At 37.0% G+C, this 23,794-nt stretch overlaps 1 protein-coding gene across 3 annotated transcripts in view; it reads left to right on the forward strand.

Annotated features, from left to right (window-relative positions):
* Positions 1 to 21,380, forward strand: part of LOC139966567 (semaphorin-5A-like) — a 142,319-nt gene extending 120,939 nt beyond the window's left edge. For 2 of the 3 annotated variants that reach the window (XM_071969734.1, XM_071969735.1), the window contains exons 14-26: positions 2,592 to 2,662; positions 3,053 to 3,132; positions 4,653 to 4,700; positions 6,660 to 6,736; positions 7,614 to 7,688; positions 8,172 to 8,233; positions 9,138 to 9,338; positions 11,829 to 11,975; positions 12,371 to 12,565; positions 13,812 to 13,973; positions 15,230 to 15,418; positions 16,653 to 16,865; positions 17,778 to 21,380. In XM_071969734.1, coding sequence (XP_071825835.1) covers positions 2,592 to 2,662; positions 3,053 to 3,132; positions 4,653 to 4,700; positions 6,660 to 6,736; positions 7,614 to 7,688; positions 8,172 to 8,233; positions 9,138 to 9,338; positions 11,829 to 11,975; positions 12,371 to 12,565; positions 13,812 to 13,973; positions 15,230 to 15,418; positions 16,653 to 16,865; positions 17,778 to 18,133 — 1,876 coding nt within the window. In that variant the 3' untranslated portion in view covers positions 18,134 to 21,380. The remainder of the gene's footprint in view (positions 1 to 2,591; positions 2,663 to 3,052; positions 3,133 to 4,652; positions 4,701 to 6,659; positions 6,737 to 7,613; positions 7,689 to 8,171; positions 8,234 to 9,137; positions 9,339 to 11,828; positions 11,976 to 12,370; positions 12,566 to 13,811; positions 13,974 to 15,229; positions 15,419 to 16,652; positions 16,866 to 17,777) is intronic. The other variant, XM_071969736.1, reaches the window with a different exon arrangement.
* Positions 21,381 to 23,794: the final 2,414 nt, after the last annotated feature.

Raw genomic sequence — 23,794 nt, forward strand, 5'->3', positions numbered from 1 at the left:
TATTCCTAGGAAGTGTGCTCTTCTTTCTGCGGATATGCGTTTTCTATGGGATATGTCCTTACAATAAAGTCTAACTGTGATCATAAGGTGGAACAAATCCAAAAGATATGTTTTGAAATATGTATTGAATACAAATATGCATGTATTATAGATTACTTAACCGGGTAATTTACCAATTAAATGATGTTATGTGAGGAGGGGGGGGGGGGGTGATGAGAGAATCTTTTTCATATGAATAAATTAATTGTATATCATTTATTCGTTTGTTTTGAATATTAACATTCATCAATCATACAAGTATTGTACACAGGACACTAGAAAAACGTTAAAATCAGCTTCCAAATATATGGACAGTAGGCAGTTTCTACTGTTGCATAATGATGAGTGTATGAGAAGGGAAAAAGCAGCGGGGGGGGGGGGGTTGAGGGGCAGAAAGGTAGATGTAAATAAGAGGAAGTTGATGGCTACTAAATTCTTTACAGACTTTATTCTATGACAAAACTGATAAGAATGTTATGAACTCTTTATTAGATTGCCATCTCTTCATTCTTTGACATGCAAGTATAAGAGCAGCAGCCTATGGTTTCTAGCAGGAAAACCACTTGTCACGAGTCACATACATTCACCGAGGGACTGGACAAAGGTTGTTATTTGGAAAATGGGATGCCTGATGTCACAGTCATTTCTGTTCTTCCAATATTTATTAAATAATGTCATTCTATTTTCCTATTTTCAGGATATATCAACAGGTCAATTATTTCCTGTTATCTTTGTTTAATACTTTTGTTGTTTTGTAGTATTACCAGTATATTCAAGAGTATCCTCTAGTTGACTTTGTATTCAGAAATCTTTCCTAAATTTTCTCCCAAAAGGGTTCAGAAAGATCAATTTGTGGTTTTACACCTGCGTGCTTCACTCCAGTGTCACTTAAAGCAATGGGTTTGTTCACAAAGGAGTCCTGAGTTCTGTAGGTCCAAACATGTGTCACCATAACATGGGTTAAAAAAAGGCATTTTGTTGTCTGCAAAGGGGATAATGTTGAACTTGATTCAGTGAACCAGATGCCACAATACCCATTTTGTTTTAATTTATGTTAAGGCAACAAAACAGTTTCCATCAATGGTCAACTGTCCCTTCCTTTGTTGGTTTACATAGAGGATTCCTGACCATTTCTCAAAGGACTGGACAATTTTTGTTCCTACCCTATAATGTAATGCCCTGTGTCTGCACTTCCTCTTGTACCCACATTTGATTGTCTTAAAACACACTTCAGGAGATCTTTTTAAGTAAGCCTGGACATTCTTAATGTATATATATGTTATACAGGTCTTTATACACACTTCAAGAGGTATGTTTTAGTCAGTACATTCTGACAATCTTGTAGTTGTCAGGTCTCATTGGTTAACTCCTTACTTTCAAAGTAGAAACCCTAATCTGTCAATAGAAGCTAGCTGTCTGTCAGTTTTTGTTAAAGGTGAGTATCAATTTGACTCAGCGGGGAACCCAAACCAGCCCAAACAATATCAACAGTCAACCATAGAATGTTAGCATAAAGCAGATAAAAGACTGCTTCACATATATCAAACAGGTATGTGTGAAAAATGCTGTTGGCAGTGTAGGGTATAAGGCCTGACGCCCACTTAACCCCTCGCTGTGTTCGTTAATGACGGCTAATTATTTTTGTGACCCCCGTCGTGACGATGCAATCAGTGGAAGGTGTCGTACCCCTTTGTACCCCTTTGTCGGAGGGAGGCACGCGAGTGTAAGTTGGCCCTCCTTGACCTTCCTTTTATGTTGTCCCCATGTCTTTGATTAGTCATAAATAGATAAAGCCAAAAAAAAAAGGGTTTATTTGGCTCAGCTGACACCTTCAGCCTTCTGTACAGCTGATGTCAATTATGAGTGATATTAATTGCTGAAAAAACCTGTAGATTACACACACACCACAGACCTCAGGGTAGGAACAAACTCTGGATGAAGCTTGTTGTGGCTTTAACTGTGGTTGGTTTTCGCCCTCCTTTTTCTCACTCTGTCTCTTATTTGGCTGTGTTTTATATTTCAATAGATTTAAAGATTAGCAAGGGTGAGAAATTACAAATGTCTGTCAATATATTTAGAGGGAAAAGATAACAAAACTGAAAAAGGGAAATGATATCAGGAAATTCAGAGAAATTAAAAGTGGTTTAACAACTGATTATTTTGCCTAACACTGACTTGCTCAGTGTCTAAAGAAAGTTATTTCTGGTGACTAATAACCACCCCTGGACAGCCACAAACCACATGATCAGGGCTTGCTCTAGAAGATTTATTAAGCTCATAAAAATTAACAATGGCCCTGGGTTGTACCTGTGTGAAAATCCTTTTCTGATTTCCTCTTCTTGGGGTGTATAGAAAATAGAAATTAAAGGTCTTAAAATCATGTCAATCCACAAGAGGTTTGTGTCATAAACTCAAAACCTGTTCATGAAAAAAAATTACAGAAGAGGTTCTATTCTCTTTCTGTTGTGTTTTAAAATTATATAGAAATTATCATTTTAATCCTTATAAAGTTTTTATCTTTTTCTTCTTTCTCTCTGTTTTGTGCTTTTTAGATTGGATCACATCATGGTGGACCATGTTCAGGGGCAAAACCAGATCTATGATGTCATGTTTCTTGGAACTTGTAAGTTTTATCAGAAATATATAAAGAATCCAATGAGAAACATAAAGTGACTGAGAAATATCAACATATTCTGAGGGGAATGCAAGATTTGTTTTTCTGGAATGAGAACTAAATATGTGAGGTCAATAGCTACATCCAGTTGTAGCCAACAATTTCTTCACGTTGACATAATGGATTGAATTATTTGATGAGATGTGAGAACACCTGTCAATTTGTTGTGAGGATAATGTTTTCTGCATTTTTTGCTCCCCTAAAAGCATAATAGTGAAGCCCGTTCATGTATTTCAATGTTCTATTCTTTTATATCGTTATAATAAACTCCATAACTGTGAATTTTATCTTTTTCAATGTCTTTATCAATGCTTTCCCTTTTGTGCTTTATTCTAACAGCTAATGGGAAAATCAAGAAGGTTTTCAAGATTCCAGAAACATCTGAAGTCTGTGTTCTTGAAGATATGTGTGTTACACCTGTAAGCATATATGCACGTTTTAGATTCGTTATGGGTGTGGGGAGGAAAGACCTTGACAGGCTTTGTATGTCATGTGTATGAAGGCTGCACAGGAGTAACCAGACCTTCAGCTGGTACAGAGTCACTCTATCCGCTGTATTTTATACACTTGTGCTCCATCAAGTCCTTCTCAACTGAGAAAATGGAAGGTTTGCAAATACAGAGAGGAACAAACCAGCCCTCTTTGCTTTAGTGTGTGTGTAATGTCAGGACTGTGTGATGAAGTCATTACTTGTTGACCTAGCAATCTCATTGTTGATCTACTGGGTATCATCACTATTAAACTAATGGTTTCATCTTTGACCTGCTGATCTCATTCTTGACCTGCTAACCGCATCCTTAGTATGTTATCATCGTTGGTCCATTGGTCTCACTATCGAATGACCTCATGGTAGAACAAACGGTCTTGTTGCTAATCTACTGATCTCATTGTTGATCGAATGACCTCATGGTAGATCAAATTGTCTCATTGCTGATCTACTGATCTCATTGTTGATCTAATGACCTCATGGTAGATCAAATGGTCTCGTTGATGATCTACTGATCTCATTGTTGATCAAATGACCTCATGGTAGATCAAATTGTCTCGTTGCTAATCTACTGATCTCATTGTTGATCTAATGACCTCATGGTAGATCAAATGGTCTCATTGATGATCTACTGATCTCATTGTTGATCAAATGACCTCACGGTGGATCTAATGGCATTGTTGATGATCTGCGGGTTTCATTGTTGATCTATTCCAATCTTTGTTGATCTGCTAATCCCATTCTTGAGATGGTCTGACTATTTGTTCTACTGATCTCATTATTGATCGAATGACCTCACGGTCGATCAAGCTGGTCTCATTGTTGATCAAATTTTGTTTCCATTGTTACAAAGGGTAAAACATAAACCCTCCCGTCATTCTATACTATCCTTGAAATGTGTGGAGCTCCTTTAAAGTCTGAATCACTAAAGCAGAAATTGGTTTATGGATTCAGTTGCACTGTGTTTATTATCCTTCACAGCTGGTGACCGATTTTGCCAACAGTTCAAAATAGTACATTCTTTATGGTAATTATCCCTATATTAGAGCACACTATGAGGATGTAAGTGGTTAGCAAGAAATCCCAGAGGTACTAAGCCATTCATGTTGGATATTCATCCAATCAACAAAGTCGTTTGTTGTCATTCTCTTGGTGACCCTCTTTTATTTTACGGTGTCTTCAGTGATTCCCATCCACTTGTTTGAACGAATTACTGTTCAGTGGTTTTATTAAAATTAAAATTACAAAAATAATGGAAAAAGGTTGTAGGACAATCATATCTGTTTTTTATAAGAGAATATGTCAAACACATATTTGGGGGATGCTGTGATTTTTCTGAGAAATTGTACTTTTCAATGAAGTTAATATGCAAGTGGCATGAGGGGAAAGTCATTACACTTTTAGTGCCGTTAAACTTTTTCATATTTTTCAATTTTGTTTTTCTTTTCACAGAAATCAAAGTGTGATCCTTTGAAGAGTATTAAGCTGCACTCTGGATCGGTGAGTCATAGCTGAACAAGAAATACTAAGTCAGGGGAGGAAAGGGGTGGGAGAGGGGATGGGATGATCGAGGGGTGGGAGAGGGGAGGGGAATAACGAGCGGTGGGAGAGGGGAGGGGAATATCGAGCGGTGGGAGAGGGGAGGGGATGATCGAATAGTGACGGAGGTGCAAACTACTATCCAAATTGACCCTACACAAGCCAGGAATATCTGTGGCAGTTTTCGTGTTCACATTTCAGCATGGTACAAAGGTCAACGGGGACAATTGTAATCCACAAAGTATCGTCTGGCAGCATTTAAAGATCATCAGTGAAACAGATCTTTATATACAAGACATAATTACAAGTTCATTTGTGTCGACGACTATGTGTGCAACATTCAACTAAAGAAATGTATGTCCCATTAGGTCATGATCCTTATGAGTGCACCAATTGAAAATAAAAAATTAAAAGTAACAAGGCCTTCAGACAGATATAAACATAAAAAGAGGGACAGACAACTAAACTGGAATAATGAAGAATGAATAGAACAAGACAATAAGCATATTAAAAAACAAAGGAAGAAATTTTATATCAATTTTAATTTTCTTACTAGTTTAAAATTTGGAATGATACTATATTAAAATAAAAATGTAAGTAAATTGCTTTTATAGTCTATTAAGACTTTTATTGGTGTATAATTTGTCAAGATATTTTGGCAAAATAACAAACAACTTACGCTGATGTATTGTGCAGCATGCACTTGATTGATACAAGCTACCTCACCTCAAAAATGAACTGCATGAGAACTGAAAAGACACTGTAACTTCATGGACAGCTTTCACAGTGGATTTGTGTGGGTTAGGCTTGCTATCCTATCAGTTATTAATCAAGCCTGTCTCATTAAAGTATTTGTTCTTCCTAAGTGTAAGAATGAACCAATAACTACATGTGAAGGTCATTCAGGTCTTCTAACTAGAGATTTTTTTTTTAAGGAATGTTATAGTAGTATTCACTGAAAGCGTAATGTATGTGTTCAAGAAAATCAGGAATGTACATGGATATTAAAGCTCACTTCCTTTTACTCACCACTAATGTAAACAGCATGTGTTGTAAACAAGTATGACATCATACCCACAAGAGGATCTTTCCACCTTTCATATGACATGAAATATTAGAGTTCAGATGAGTGTGAACCAGAGAAACAGGAACAAAGTACAAGTAGCCCAAAGAACAAAACAAAACAAAAACAAGTATTTACCCACATCTGCGTGTAACTTTAGGCTCATCCCCCATGTTTTTACTACAAAGGTTTAAGTTTGAAATTTAGATTCCCTTGCCAATTCCCAATTTGACATGAGGTGGTATGTGACTGGGCTCCTTGCCATGCAGTTAGTATTCTGTGAGAGAAAACGTTATGATCGGCATGCTCCAAATGTGTTTATCTTATGGTGAAATGAATGTAGGGATTATCTACGTAGCAGGCCCTGTTAAAAAACTACCCTGGCTCTGAGCCATGTGTCTAACTTAAAGGAACAGTTTGATGTTATTAATAATAATACACATTTATCATATCGTGTCTGTCGTTCTTTTGAATTATACAGGTTCCAAAGTGGTAACCAAAAATGGTCTGCTCATAGATTGGATGTTGAAAATGAACAGTTGTTTTGTTGGTAGCTGGTTTCATCATGAATTGCTTTTATATTAAAAGTAAATATATTTCTAAAGAAAAGAGAGAGAGAGAGAGATTTACAAAGTTAAATACAAGTTTTGTTACCCTGAGAATTGAACTCTCAAAAGTGCTATTCTTGCTATTTGAGTTTTCATGTGAAGAAATGTTTAGTGTATTTAAATCGAATGAGGTGATTTTCCTATATATTGTAACAGGTTCTTTAGAAAATTACTGCAAAACATGTACATTTGACCTATTAAGTACCTCTTAGAGTTGTCATAAAAGATTAACTTGTTTTGATTTGCCAGGGGGCCCTCTATGTTGGTTTACCCACTGCAGTCATCAAGGTGCCTGTACAGAGATGCGGGAGCTTTCCAACAGAAGTGTAAGTACTATTTGGGTGCTGTTTGCTTTGCATGACCTTCTTTCAGGGGCTTTTGTGATGAAGAAGGGGAAAGTTGAAGTAAGGTTTTGACAAAGATAATCTCTTAACCCTTGTTAGCTTCCATTATTTTCCTTTTTCAACTATCATAAATTGACTGGTAGCTCTCAGGTTGATAGACGGAAAGTTTAAATCCTACCAATTGAACGTAGGACATTGTTGCTTTGTAGCCAAACCCTGGAGGCTGGGTACCTAATTTGATCATTTATGGTGTGATTTTGGTTGGATGAAAGAAACAAATTATAGTTTTTCAAGAACAAACATCTTTCCTCTGATGATAGAGTTATAATCCACCAGTCAAAAACAAACATGCCCCACTGGGCTCTCTTGTTTTGGTTTTTCCTTTTCCAGTTTTTTATCTTGTTTTGTCTTTTGTGTGTAAAATTCAATGTCAAGTACTACTGATAGTTTCATTTGGCATCAACAAAATATTGTTAATTAAAAAGATGAGAAATAATATTGCCATCATTTGAAGTGACATGTGGTGGACAAAACAGACAAATTCTGACTGAGTTAATAAACATTGTAACATTTTCTCAGACTCTCAGATGCAGTTGAAGCAAATATGAGAGGTCTCTTTCAATTCATCCATTTCTTCATGTTTTTCAGCCATTCAAACCTAAGAAAGCAAAGTAGTAGTTTTAATTCTAAGCATTGATATGACAGAATATGAGCTGCACTTCTGTGAGAAATGAGGATTCATTACTTTGGTTGGGCTGTTGGGACTATGACAACCTAACTAGACCACCCCCTTCAGCCCTTCCCCACCCTCCACACCCACAGAATGGCTCCATTTATTTTTGTTCATCTGATCTTTCAGGGCCTGTATTGAATCCAGAGATCCATATTGTGGCTGGAACGTCATCTTGGGTCAGTGCACTACCCGCCCAGAGAGGTAAGGCTGACCATCTTAATAGCATACATAGATGTATTGTGTGTAAATCATTTCAGTAGTGGATGGGAGGGAAAGGATCAGATAAACCTTTTTTTGAGGAATTAAATATAAGTTTGAGGTTAAGGTGCATTTTCATAAAGTTTATGGCAAACCAGGTGTTGTTTTTTTTGTCATTGAGAAAACAAATGTTATGTGGTAGTTTGGAATTTACTTATTCGTGACAAAAGTTGGAAAGGAATATTAATTTAGTGTTTGGGGGCGGGGTCAGATCCGAGGGCCGTGGCAGTAGCACAGTCAAAGGAGACTGGAGGTGTCTGAGGATAAGGAAGGGAGTAACTTATTTAAATAACAATAACAGCACATTGCAGGATATTATTCACTGTAGTGATCCACTTATTGTCTATAAATTCAGGAACTATTTTGTTTGATATTTTCTTTCATTTTGTTGACAAAAGTCTGTTTTTTCTTCTTCAATGTCTGCAGCCAAGTGGAGTTAACCCGATGGTATCAAAACATCACATCATGTCCTACTGTCTCTAATAGAGGTATGCTCCTGACTTAAGTCCTTTCTTTGTTTCAAACTGCAATTTGCTCTCGTCCTATTTGACATGACCTCATGTCATTTTGGATACTCCCTTTTAGCTCAGAATTTCCATCATTCATATGTTTATAGGTTTATATACTATTCAAGGTCACTGAAAAGCATCATGAGTACAAGTATAATAACATATCCCTTGGTATTTGTACGAATACAGAGGTCTAAGCATGAGTATATAATTTTGCACTATTTCCTATACTACTATCTAAAATGTCTCGGGTGTGAGTACAAATCCTTAAGAAGTGACTATAGTATGAGGTCAGGTGACAATGACAGAAACACAAATACAAGTGTAGAGTGGCTACAACTTTGCTATCAAGTATTAAAGAATTAGCTCATACCAACCAGTTGTTCTGCAAGTATCACACGGTACGCTCTTAGCTATGATGCCAAATGAAATATCATCGTAAGAGCAGTTCCTTTTTATGATCATTAACATTTAATGCAATGAATTCCAGATTACCTGACGCTTCAGGACAAATGGTTTTCCAGATGTGCTTAAATTGGATCTTGATAGTCAATTTTGAATGATCATGCATCACGACGACGGTGCTTGAACAGCTTTGATTTTGTAAGCATAAACAGTCTGACAGCTTATTTGAAAACAAGTAGCGAAACAAGTCTTTTCTTGAGCGATGCCATCCGTACTGTAGGTCTTAGAGGAAGCAGCCATGGGGCATGGAATAAACATTTCAAAAAGAATGTAAGGATTATCAGTGACAAGGTGTCTTAATCATGTTTGGATTAAAGTTTTTGTATGCCTGAGTCCCAATACGGAAACGATCAGGACTCCTGATAAATGTGTCTGGAAAATTAGGATTTAAAAAAAAAACTTTTTCTCCTTTTCACAGTGGATGGTGGCTTCAGCGATTGGTCTGAGTGGTTACCTTGCGACGACCCCTCCGGTGTTCTTTCGTCTTGCACGTGTAGGACACGGGAATGCACCAATCCTGCACCCAAGTGTGGCGGAGACACATGCCAGGGGGAACGGGTACAAGTCAAGAATTGTTCGGGTCGAAGAGGTCAGACCAGCAATGAAGTAGATGAGCAAGGTTTGCATCTTGTGCATGGCACACATATACATACTGGTGTTTTTACATCATTCATAATTATCATCACATCTCCATCTCATTTACCAGGATTGCTTGAAGGGTAGAGAGGCAGACTACGAGTAGTTTAAATCAGAACATGGGAAAGAAATACCATATCGAAAATTTCTCTTACATGATTTCCAAGAAAACTTACAGAAAACTTCTTAACTTTCTCCATCATCTGCTGGTAAAGAGTTTTCTATGTGTTTTCTTTAAAATGGAGAGACAGAAGAATCTCTTTGTACTTGATTACTGGAATTAAAAGTATCGACCCTTGTAAACGTTAAAAATAGTCAATCAATATTTATGGAGTATTGAAGTATTGGTTCCATGTTGAATAATCCTTAATCTTTTGCATCATACTTCAGTCCCTGGTATTGCCAGATGTTGGTACTACCTGCTGTATCCTCTAAAATCAGTGTAGAAAATGAGGGGCTAGTAGGACACTTTGGACACTGTGGGTGAGGTTGGTTGGGTGGGGGACGGGGAAGGTGCTGTTGGAGGAAGAATAAGAGATTTCTGCTATATTAGGGAGAGAAAGCATGTTCTTATGATTTTAATTGGTGGGTGTAATAAAATATTTGGCTGAGGTGCGAAGCGGGTTGGGAAGGGGGAAAAGGAGGACTAACTATTATATCTCAAGTCATAAAATAGTAAAGTTGGTATCATTGGTATACCCAGGAAGCTGTATGGGGGCTGAAGGGAGTATTAATGTTCTCCCTAGCAGGTGTGTGGTCTTCCAGTATCTTCATTTCATGAACCTTCTAAACACAATTTTCATTTCATTTCTAGCTGACACTTCATCATCAAAGCTTTAACCTAAAGCAAATACACTAATCTGGTCAGTTGCATGATAATATTACCCCTCCCCATGTAAATATGTATGATATGTTCATGAGCATGGCATGTAGCAAAAATATCATGGTGATGACACAATAAATTGAAAGACTGCCCTCCTCTCTGCAAAGACTTTGTGGAGAGATAGGGAATGATTTAGAAATTCATGCAGGGTTATTGATGTACAAACTTTGAAAGCCTGTTAGTGGACCCCTCAGAATTGATAAAATATACCTGATACTTGGCTCATTTCTTGGAATTGAAAATAATCCACTTCAAAAGTAATTTTACATGAAATACTCTGTCCATAAGTAGCAGTTTCAACCAATAAATTCAGATTAGTGACAATGAAACTATAAATATTAGAAGAAAAAAAATTATGCAGTAATGTCACATAGGTAGTGAACAAACACTTCCTATTGGGGGGGGGGGGGCAGGAGTGGGTAGACAGTGCCCTAATTTGACCTCATTCTCTGTCCCATCTTGTTAGTTTACAGTGGTGGCAATGTTCATATCTTGTTGACCCCTTCACAATCCCAGTTTTTTTTGTGCCCACAACATAATACCTTATTCACCATCAGTCATGACATTGCGATACCTACAGCAGTACCATGATTCTATCGATAGGACACATCGTCTTAGCCATGTATGAAGTACTTTCTACACAAGTTAAAGTATACTCACTCATTTTATCGATGAACACATTCATAAGTACTTCTTACACAAGTCAAAGTATACTCACTCATTCTATGGATAGAACACTGCATCCTCGTAGCTGTGTATGAAGTGCTTCCTACACAAGTTAAAGTATACTCATTCTATGGATAGAACACATCGTCGTAGCCATAGATCATCCTACTTTCTACACAAGTTAAAGTATACTCACTCATTATAACAATAGAACACATCGTCTTAGCCGTGTCTTAAGTACTTTCTACACAAGTTAAAGTATACTCACCCTCATTGTGATTTTATTGTGGACAAGTGTTAACGTTAAAATTTCAAGAGAACTTAAGTTATCGATCTATGCCATGGAAAATAGCCGGAATAATTTGCTTTGTAGAAGAAGTAGAATAGAGAAATTTACCATGGAGAGGGATTGGCTTCCCTGTTGAGTGTATTTACCTCTGTCAGTAGGTCTTTTATTGGAGTAGAAACTGGACGCTGTCATGTAAAACTAAAGCCACATAGGCAATGTGTACCATATAAATCACACATTTTATGATTGGTTTTTGGCATGCTAACGTCCTTGGAATGGCATGGTATCGTTTAAGTCAGGAATTATGAGAACATCGGTATAGAAACCATGATTATACAATGTGCATCATGTAGGTACGTTGGATGGGTGAAATTTTGAAATAAATATTTGTATCGCTTTGATGTCAGACGATGTAAGATTTTGTTGTTCGGTGGTAATTATTTCTATCAAGACAGTTGTGAGTTCAGGTTTCAGCTCAAGTTAGCCAGCTGTTAAGCTTGCGTGATGTGAACCAAAGAGCATCAGAATATCAAAGATCTTATGAAATTATATATGATTTCAACTGTTATCCAATGAAATTACATCTTTTTGATCATGTGACATGTGCCAACCAGTGCCAATTTTCCAAATTTTAGATATGTGGTCTGAATGGACAGAGTGGTCATCTTGTACCCAAAAGTGCGGTGGCGGTGTCCAGTCTAGGGATCGGAGGTGCTTGGATGGAACCTCTTGTATAGGCAGCTCTCAAGAACTGAGAGTTTGTAACACCTTCAGATGTTCAGGTGAGACCTCAGCCATCAACACGCTTTCTTTTCTTAATATATCAACACCTACACAAATTGGTCATTCCTGTGTTAGGTACTTTGTGGTATATAACCTTTTGAGCGATCATATTGGTTGTTTAACTGTCAAACCTTTGTAATATTACCATATTTGACACTGTCATTAATTTCAGTGAAATTGAATAACGGAAATAAACATGATGAAATTAGTTAAATATACCAAAGAATTATAATGTTCTCTCATTGCCCATTTTCTGCATGTATGCTGTTGTACCAGCCACAGGTCTTACAGTTTCTACCTGGGCCGTGTACAGAATTTCATTGTGCTTCATAGTATTTGTTTGCACTTATTACAAGTCCTCTATTTATCCCATTTTGGGAATGTTTTTCTCTAGATCGTCGTAAGGCGAGTGTCTGGACGCCCTGGCTGGTCCTCAACGTATCGGACGATGGCTTACTACAGCAGCGATTCCGATTCATCTGCAGAGCCCCAATCGAAGAGAGAAGTGAAATCTCTCTGAGCTCACCAAAGAACCAAGTCCGTCTTTGTCCGTACAATTCCCAGAAATGCATTGGGGACAAATATACAGGTATGGCTACATACATTCTGTGGAAACGTTGGGTGTTACTGGTCCTTTTTATTGCACATCATTCATGATGCATAGCAGTGGTCACCATCTTCTGCTGCAGCATTAAATTATATTTATAATACTTAGAAGATCTTACTTATAATCGCTGATTCACCTTGCTAACTGTTTATTGTCATAAATGACGAATATTCATCTCATGATCTGGATCAGTGGGTTGTACCTCGTGAATATTCATTTATGCATATTTATTATTAGCTGATTATACAGTGTGCTAAATATACTGGTCCAAACATTTGATTTTGTTGTCACTTTACCAGTAGGTTTTGTTAACCAATCTTTATATGATGCCAAGTATATATATGCCAAGTATTACTTAATGCTTTGGGTGAACAGGTGGTAATCATGAATATTCATTGCTGCATGTGTATGAGAGTACAGCTGACAATGGTGCACAGGACATACTGCATAAATAGTATGTTATATATGTATGAGCTGAGAATGATGTCAGCTTCAGTTTGTTTATATATACCATGGGATGCCATTCTTTTATTAATGATGTTGTTTCCATTGTAACCTTTCATTCATTTGGCCAAACCATATTTTCAACTTTTGCATTTGAATGGAGTTAATTTCAATCTATTTAAAATTTGAGATCCCTTGTGCTTCATCTTGAGAATGTAGTCAAGATTTTTAAAACATCCAAGTGAAATTACTCCTTAAAAATTTTTTGAAATTTCCGCAAGTTTATAGACATGAGTGTTATAAACTATTTTTTAGAGATGGTGAGTTTGTCACAAATCAAAGCAGAATAAAGGAAACTTAAAAATAATTCTATTGTAAGTGTGGAAAAAGTAATACTTTGTTCAAAATGTTTCATCCACAAACACCCCAAATGTAAAACTTGTATTTCTGTTGTGTTGGTTCATGAATATCCTGGTAGTTCCCATATTTCTTTTTCTATTTTTAATGAACCACTCAATACTCGTTGTATCGTTTCTGAAGATTTCGTCCTTTGCTTGGAAGCTCTTTTCATTTTTTGCAAAACCTTGCTGCTATATGGCTTTTATAAAATCATGGACGTGGAGGGATATATATGGGAATTCATTGGTTGAAGAACATTACTTCTGGTTGATATGACATTCTTTAATGCTTTCAATGCAAATATGCTAATAGAAGCTTTTTTTTTCTTTTCGGTTTGCTCATTTTACTAACTGCATCAAATAACAATGGTCCTACCCTTAAACAGAGAATTTTGGAGGCTGGTCTCTTTGGTCGCCATGGTTACCATGCAGCGCCACCTGTGGTGAGGGCACCCAGGTGCGCCATCGTAGCTGCTTTCCGGGCAGCTCGCAATGTTTCGGTCATTACTATGAGCAGAGGAAATGTTCTGTAAAGTCGCGATGTCCAGGTTTGTTGTCTTACATCCGTGCAGTGGTCTAATTTTCTTCTTTCTAAAGAAAAAAAATATCCTCCTTTGTCTATTTCTCTCTCTCTGTTTCTTTGTAAATATTATCAGCTGCAAGGAACTAGTGTTTGTTACTCATAGTGGTTTAAAACTATTCTCTTTTACAAAAATGTATATTTTTAGTTTGTCGTTTTCTTTCAATGTCCTGCAACTGCAAAATTATATTTAATTATTCTTGCCTGACAATGCGTGCACCTTGTCTAGTTGTCTTTAGTTGCAAATAATGGTTTGGTAGAGATTTCTCCCACAAATATTTCGCTGCAGACATAATTTTAGCTAGCTAAAAAATTGTTTCAAACAATGAAATAATAGCTCAGCCTCTACTTATTGCCACCTTAAAAAAAAACAATGTGCAAGAAAGCATGTAGCAAAGATGAATGGTAAACAAATAATTGTTGTTTTGTTATAACTGTTGTTATGTTGCAAAGTGAAAGCATGTGCTACTCTGATGTTGTTGCTAGGTTATAAGATTATGATAGAAAAATGAAATGTAGATTAAAGCAAAAATGAATTTTGTAGACAAAGAATCAGAATTTTGTAGATTTCCTAATAGCACATTTATCGCAAATGATGGTAGTCTGTATATTACTAAAGAAAGTTCATTTTACAAAATATTTCATAAATGATGTAAAGGGTCATGGTAGCCCATAGAACCAAGAATGGAGGAAAGGGGGAGGTGAGTGGGGTGGGGGAGGACAGACAGGATTTGGGAGAACGTAGCAGTCATTGTTCCTGTAATCAGTTGATTAATAACTATTGTAGTCTATTTGTTTTATTTATCTATTTCAAAGTCATAATCTTGTTATTTAATTGTCAAATTGTAAATGTCAATTTATACTTTCAGGAGACCTTGCTAATAACAAAATTACTGTTTGAAATGCTTAACTGGTGGGTGTCCCTGTTATGACATTGGAAAAGGGGTCATAAATTTTGTTAAATTCACATGGAAGTTCACATCTGGAAATGCAGATTAATGAGATACCCTTGTATCACAAATGGAAAGAGTTTTGCCCCTAATTACTCCCTCTCTACCTCACCCCTCATTCCACTGCCTCACCCCACTGCCTCAGACTTATATTGGACATTAAAATCCCAAGGGTAACATTAAGCAGAGTACCATAGTCCTGTAAGAATGTTCTTAAGTGCACGATGGGTACTGGTATTATAACCAGTGTTTGATTTTTCCTTTGTATTATCAGTGGACGGTCGATGGAGTTGTTGGTCAGATTGGTCTGAATGTTCCGTGACCTGCGGCATGGGGGTCAGAACACGAGAGAGGTTATGTAATAGCCCCATACCCCAGAATGGAGGTGCAGACTGCGATGGACCAACCATAGAGGAAGGACAATGTGATGCTGGGGAATGTGAAGAAGAACCAGTTCTCTCTTGTAAGTTCTGTAGGCTAACGTTGCTATTCTTGAAACAGCTAGACAGGCGCGTAGCCAAGGGGGGGCGAAGGGGGCAACCACGCCCCTTGATCATATTTTTTTTGTATGTTTTTATAATATCACTAGTAATTTCAAGCTTGGATGCAACTTACAAGGCCTGGAGAGTGCCATTTCCAGCAATCTGGGATGCATTTTCAGCCAAAATTTTCTTGATGGCGCTACGCTTAGTTTTCAATGCCGTAGCTACGGCTCTGATAGTTTGCCTACAGGTTCGCCCCTCCCTTGACAAATTCCTCGCTATGCGCCTGCAAGCTAGATGTGCAATGATATAATGACTCCTATTATCAGAGATGCAGGAGCATACCAATATATACTTTTAAAGAATGAACCTGAGGCATATTTAAATGTCATGGTCATAGTCTAACTGAATGGATTGGAGATATTATTACTCTTTATCTTTGTGGTTTTCCAAAGTATACAACCTTACAAGTCATTTCATGATTATCTAAGCTCCTGCGTTTGTGAATGAGTACTCAAGATGCCATTTTGAGAGTAAATCTACTTGTGTATGGATGGCACTGTTCTACAATGACATTATACTACAGTATTGGCCAAGAATGTAATGATAATGGTGCCTTAGTCCAGGATTATTCCTTAATGTAGTAATCTCTTGTTTAATAAGTTCTGTAGTTGTCAAGGTAGTGCAAAGAACTGTTCCTTGCTAGGTCTCTTTCCATTTTCCAGGATTGGATCAAGGTGGGTTGGTTTGAGTGATATATATCCCCCTTTCTCAACCAGACACAAAACATTTAAAGTAGTTATTAATGCAACCTTGTCTCTATACCTAATTATAGACCTAATTTATAGTCTACATGAGCATCAGAATGCACCATTTCACAACAAAAATTGGAATTCTTTCTGGGGGAGAATCACCAACCCCCCCCCCCCCACAACATTGGAATCTGCTTTAACTACCTCATTGCCACATGCCCCACGCCTTTTATAAATCCTGCATCCACCCAGTGGTCAGTTTACCTGTTTTGCATTCACAATATCAGGTTTCATCATGGTCAATAAAAGTCGCAATTTAAATTGAGCTTTTTTTAAAACAAGTGATTGTGTGGACTCACTTGAAGGAGCCTATTTAAAGCTGATAACCCTAATATATAGATTATTTTAATGATATAGTTGAATTATTTATCGTGACAACTGCATTCTGTTCCCAAACTTACAGCTATGAACTGGGGTATCGAAGTCAGAGCCGGCCCAAGAGGAGAGGACCTCAGCGTAGGAGATGGAGAGAACGGTTGGAAGACTTGGAGTAAATGGTCTAAGTGTAGTGTCAAAGGCAAGAAACATAGAAGTCGAAAGTGCTCTGAGAGTTCACCCAGCATTGGCTTCTGTGAGGGATGTGTCAAGGAAATTGCATGGTGTGTTGCTGCTGGAGGTGAGTATATCCATGAAGTTTGAGGACATTTTTAAAGTGGATGGGAGAGGAGGGAAGGGGGTACTGTAGGAGAGAGGGGGGGGGGTTGTTTGAGTAATGAATCTGCACTTACAATGATATCTATGGTGCCTCTAAATGATACACCAAAATGTGAGTTGCAGCATCTCAGGTGCATTTGGAGGCTTAACTCTCCAGAGCATGGTGGGTTGTAGCATGTCCTTAAACCGTGGGTGCATAATGGTGTGCATGTAGACAATCACATCATGAAGCATTGTGGAATAATAACTCAAGCTTTGTCTTTTTAATAACTTTATGGCTAGAACAGGAATACCAAGCAGTGTCCTCTGGGTCATGCTCCAATCATTGCTTTCCCAATCAGTTTTCTGTTGTTCATTTACTGGTACAAGTTGCATAAAAAAGTCAAATTATCTCCACATCTCCTCCCTGCCACCATCTGGATTGTATTCAATGAAACTTGTCACACTTGTTTAACTTGTTACACAACATGCAAGTAACTGTGGCTTCTGACTGGCGCCCCCAATTAAGTCCTGGCTGTATAGAGATCACCACCTGCATTTGGCAGAATGCTGGGCTTGTATAAACCCATAAATTCCCAGTCACTTTTCCATTGTTCCTTTACAAGTTACCTAGTAATTTACTAATGATCTAATTTAATTTACTAGTGTTATTTCTAAACTTTTGTTTGTTGCACAGTACTGTCAGCATTCAATCAGAATAATTATGTTGAAACTATTTAGGATTCCACTAGATAATTACCAGTGAATTCTGCATCAGATAATATGAATTTGTCATCAGAGGTCAATCATACCCCACCACCTTTCTCTTCTAATTGGAGAGCCAATTATTTAAACTTTATTCAATTCACCATATTTGTTATTTTCATTTCCACAGAGAAAGAAGACGAGGTCACTCATTTAAGACCGGACGTGCAGCGACTGGTAGCGCCGAAACCAGAATGTTTCACGGCCGAGGAAGAATCTGAGCAGGAGTTGATATTTCTCTTGGTGGTTGCCATACTATCTGCCATCGCAGGTGCCATCATTGCAGTGGCAGGTTACATTTCTTGGCAACGTAAGCGAGGTCCCTCAGGCAGCTCCACAATAGAGCTGGACGATTACGGTGATGATATGTACGAAGACGAAGATATATTTGTAGAGGACGAGTTTCCCTACGAGGATTACGTTCCTCACGGTGGGAGAGAAATACCGTCAGATAACAAGACCGTGGCAGTCAACGAAACAAGATGAAGGGACACACAACCATGAGAGGACGGCTAAATATGTAGAATAAAATATATACACAAGGAAAGAGAAATAGAGGGGACACACAGTTGAAAACTGCAAATACTGATGCATCCCCCAATCGGATGCCTTTGTACTTTTTAGGTAGATAATGCCAAGGGAACAAGGGAATTGTTATCTAGTGATGACAGCAAAGGGTTGGTTTTATATATCTGCATAAATTATTTTATGAGAACAATTTTATGATGTGAGCTTACCATTTTTTTTCTGCACAAACTACTTCTTTTTTTTCTTCACTTCTTTCAAAATTATTTGTTCTATCATCTTGTATTATTATAACATGCGCTGTGTTTCCAATGAATATTTTGTACATAGAAATGGACCAGCAGTGACTGCTTTTTGGAATTTCTTGCAAATGGTCCCATCCAACGGTGTTTCCAGAAGATATATTTTATTGTTTGGTTAAAATTTTTGATGTGAAAAAGTAACAACTCTTGATATTGGGTTCCAACCCTGGTCTTCTGGCTGTTGCTGGTATGAAAGATGGAATAGAAAATTGAAACTACTGAAGATTTTGAAGTCGAAAGAGACACATACATGACTGTACTGATAGAGTCGATAATAATGAAAGAAAGATGGTCAGATGAGGATGTTTGATCTCTCTGTTCACCCATCGCTAAACTGAAAAGTCCAGACATTACAAGCAGAGCAAGCTATTTAAAGTTCACGAAACGCCAGGAGCTTTGAGCAGGGGAGTTGGTGACACTTGTCAGCTTGCTGTTACTGCCCACAAATGGACGTTGCATTAGCCAAACAACAGTTGAGGAAACTGCCATGAGCATAGTTTTCAAAGAGGACTGTGGGGGAAGATGTTAAAGATTGTGTTATTTTAGACAAGGAATTATAGCTTAAAAATAATAGTAACACAGCAGAGTTATACAGCTGTACTTCATTCTTTTCTTTTCTCTTCTATTTTCATTTATGCAAAAAAAAAAAGAACTTTCTTTTTGTACTATAAGCAGTATAAATATTATAACAGAAATCCATATAGATAAATATGCATTCTAGGTCTGTATGAGGTCGTATGTATGAGGTCAATAGGTATGAGGTCATAGTCGGAGACTTGAGAAGACGACCTATTGAAACGTGTATTCAGTTGACACTTATTTATTGGAGAGGCTTTTTAATGCTTGTGTATATCTGGTTGATTTCACCGCAGTGAAATCTTGAACACCCATTTCTTAAAATGCAATAAATAATGTGTTTTGTTTGAAGTTTAAAATTAAAAGGAGGTCAATTCAAGATTGAAAGTGATAGGAAATGTAAAAACGAAGAATTTATTTAAATGTAAATTGCGGATCTGTTTTGGGGATCTTTTATTAACCAGCTATAAGCAACAGGTTTATCTTTCTAGTTTTATGTTAAATCTTGGTGTGATCTCAAGCAAGTGGGGTCATCTCCAGGCAGTGTAGGTTATAATTCCAACCCCAATAAATCTATTTTTGAGAATCAGCTTTACAACCTTGCAAATAGGTTTTTGATGCAAAACTAGTTGCAAGGAATACTAGCAAAAAGATATTGGAAGAAAGAAATGTATGCTTTGAAAGAAAATATCATTTTTTGATCACATGGCAGAGAAATTGCTTTAAAGAAGGTTGTTTTATTAAAATTATAACATAGGGCCACTCACTGGTCCCTTGACTTCTACTGAACAATTTGATTTAAAGCTTATCCATGAAAATCATGAATGCTGCTGTAAATTTTACTAGATGTAATATAAAATACATTTTTAATCTTTGCAAGGATTTTTTTTAATTTGTTATTTATTTTCCCTTTCAATGTTGTTGTTTTTTTGAGAAAATAGACAATATGTAATCAGGGCTATAAGAATATTTTCCCCCTTTATCCTTTAATATTACAAGCTGCATTCTTTGGAACAAAACATGTAAACCTGTGCTAAAGTATTTAAGGTCAGTGAAGCCATAAAAAGAAAGAATAGTTTTCTACACAGATTGGTTAGTGTAATGTTTCTATTTTTGTATAAATAGTCTATAAACTTGCCGCCATTTCTGGGCTGGATCATTAGAAACGAGGGTATATTAGGATGAAAAAATGTGGTCTGTGTTAATAAGATTCAGCGCTCTTTATTCATTCTGGTGAAATAATTTCGAGTGACCCTTCTATTATATAAGCGAGGTATTTTTTAAACAGTTATTTTATGTATTCACTTGAAGTAAGTCAAGTCAAGTCATGGTATGACAAATCATGTCATTAAATTGATGTTTATTAAATGGCGGCTTTATGATATAAAGCGACTTTTTTTCTGTTCTTTAAGACTTTGGTATTCAAATTGTGGTTTAAATTTCACTTGAATTAGATAAAAAGCAGCTGGTTGCATTTAAATTCTCTCACCATGGTTTAGTTGCATTCGCACACACACACACACACACACACACATATATATATATATATATATTTATGTCCAAACAATGAAACCTTGTCTATACAAATTAGAACTTCTGCATTCTCATGACAAGGTGTTGTGAAAACAAAGTTAAATTATTGATGAGGTTAAAGGTTAGGAGATGGACAGTGATGCATGACTGAAAGAGGAGGGAGAGAAATGAAGGGAAAAAAAGCCAGTAAAACTGCCAGTTATTAACTTTTTTTATTTTTTGACAGCAAAATTATTGATGTTCTTGAGATTCTGCAAACTGCTAAACCAGGTAGGATATATTTTGAAGAAAAGAAAGCAGTAGTTGGGTTGTACCAGGGACCTTCTGCTGCCAAAACTTTTTCTCTACCACTAGACCATTAGGTGGGAGAAAGCTTTTGCTTGCTTTTCAAATATTTAAAGATCCAGTTGTTTGGACTTTTTTGTTTGGAGGTTTTGTAAAACATTTTCTCCACTGATCCTTGTCAGTCCTTTTCCAGCGATCGCTCAACCTGGACTTGAACCGAGCCGATCAGAAATGTCTAATTGCATATGGAACTACCAATTACACCATTCTGGTTCCCAATGAATAAACTTTGTTTCTTACCTTTATACTTCCCAACAGAAAGTTAAAAGGCTCTGGCTGGACTTGAACCCTAGACAAGGAGTTTGTCTTGCTCTTGAGGCACAGAGCACTAACCACTGCGCCACTGTATCTGTTGAGAAATAATGCTCGTTTCTAATATTTAAGATTCATAATGGAAGGAAAGAGGTATAAGAATAAAAAAGGAAACTGCCTTCACTGGGCTTTGAACCCTAGACATTGAGTTTGTCTTGATCTTCAGATACATAGCACTAACCACTGCACCACTGTAACTGATGAGAAATAATGCGTTTCTAATATTTAAAGGTTCATAATGGAAAGAAAGAGGTATAAGAATAGAAAAAGGAAACTGCCTTCACTGGGGTTTGAACCCTAGACATTGATTTTGTCTTGCTCGTCAGGTACAGACACTAACCACTGCACCACTGTATCTGTTGTGAAATAATGCTCGTTCTAATATTTGAACCTAACAATGTAAGGAGACTTCAAAAAGCCAGTTTTGTGATTCCTTGCCTATACTTTGCTCAAACTTCAACCCAACTGCGCCGCGAAATGAGCTAAGCAGATTCAGGAAACGTTGCCTTGACCATTAAACAGCAACTAGGCAATCAGAAGAATTTAGATCATTTATAAAAGCCAACACCGTTGGGTAATAATTTCATATGGCATTTAGATGACTAAAACTTCGTAGAATGACACTTTTGTCTCGAGAGAAGCATGTAATGGGTGCTGTGGTCCGTTCTACGTATCCTGAGAGAAATTTGAGAACTTTCATTTTTGGCCCAAAATGACGATTTTGTAAGATCTTGATTTGGCCAAAATTGCGACTTTTTTAATTCTTCCCAAAATTGTACCTCCAGGTGATAAGAGTTGTAAAAACACTCATATTTTGGAAAAATATGAAATTTAATAACCATATCTCGACGTCATTTCCTATCGCATTTAGATTATTAAAACTTCGTCAAATGACACTTTTTGACTCGAGAGAAGCGTCTAATGGGTGCTGTGGTCCGTTCTACGTATCCTGAGAGAAATTTGAGAACTTTCATTTTTGGCCCAAATATGACGATTTTGTAAGGCTATACCCTTATGATTTTGTCGGATTTTGGCCAAAATTGCGACTTTTTTAATTCTTCCCAAAATTGTACCTGCGGTGTGTGGCGCCCTTTTGATTCCTTTCCAGGTGATAAGAGTTGTAAAAACACTCATATTTTGGTAGAAAAATGAAATTTAATAACCATATCTCGACGTCATTTCATATCGCATTTAGATTATTAAAACTTCGTCAAATGACACTTTTTGTCTGGAGAGAAGCGTCTAATGGGTGCTGTGGTCCGTTCTACATATCCTGAGAGAAAATTAAGAACTTTCATTTTTTGCCCAAAAATGACGATTTTGTAAGGCTATACCCTTATGATTTTGTCGGATTTTGGCCAAAATTGCGACTTTTTTAATTCTTCCCAAAATTGTACCTGCGGTGTGTGGCGCCCTTTTGATTCCTTTCCAGGTGATAAGAGTTGTAAAAACACTCATATTTTGGTAGAAAAATGAAATTTAATAACCATATCTCGACGTCATTTCATATCGCATTTAGATTATTAAAACTTCGTCAAATGACACTTTTTGTCTCGAGAGAAGCGTCTAATGGGTGCTGTGGTCCGTTCTACATATCCTGAGAGAAAATTAAGAACTTTCATTTTTGGCCCAAAAATGACGATTTTGTAAGGCTATACCCTTATGATTTTGTCGGATTTTGGCCAAAATTGCGACTTTTTTAATTCTTCCCAAAATTGTACCTGCGGTGTGTGGCGCCCTTTTGATTCCTTTCCAGGTGATAAGAGTTGTAAAAACACTCATATTTTGGTAGAAAAATGAAATTTAATAACCATATCTCGACGTCATTTCATATCGCATTTAGATTATTAAAACTTCGTCAAATGACACTTTTTGTCTCGAGAGAAGCGTCTAATGGGTGCTGTGGTCCGTTCTACATATCCTGAGAGAAAATTAAGAACTTTCATTTTTGGCCCAAAAATGACGATTTTGTAAGGCTATATACCCTTATGATTTTGGCCAAAATTGCACTCATATCTTGGAAAAAAATGAAATTTAATAACAATATCTCGACGTCATTTCATATCGCATTTAGATTATTAAAACTTCGTCAAATGACACTTTTTGACTCGAGAGAAGCGTCTAATGGGTGCTGTGGTCAGTTCTACGTATCCTGAGAGAAATTTGAGAACTTTCATTTTTGGCCCAAAATGACGATTTTGTAAGGCTATACCCTTATGATTTTGTCCAAAATTGCGACTTTTTTAATTCTTCCCAAAATTGTACCTGCGGTGTGTGGCGCCCTTTTGATTCCTTTCCAGCTGATAAGAGTTGTAAAAACACTCATATTTTGGTAGAAAATGAAATTTAATAACCATATCTCGACGTCATTTCATATCGCATTTAGATTATTAAAACTTCGTCAAATGACACTTTGTCTCGAGAGAAGCGTCTAATGGGTGCTGTGGTCCGTTCTACATATCCTGAGAGAAAATTAAGAACTTTCATTTTTGGCCCAAAAATGACGATTTTGTAAGGCTATACCCTTATGATTTTGTCGGATTTTGGCCAAAAT

Source organism: Apostichopus japonicus, chromosome 4 (genome assembly GCF_037975245.1).
Source record: "Apostichopus japonicus isolate 1M-3 chromosome 4, ASM3797524v1, whole genome shotgun sequence".
NCBI lineage: Eukaryota > Metazoa > Echinodermata > Holothuroidea > Aspidochirotida > Stichopodidae > Apostichopus > Apostichopus japonicus.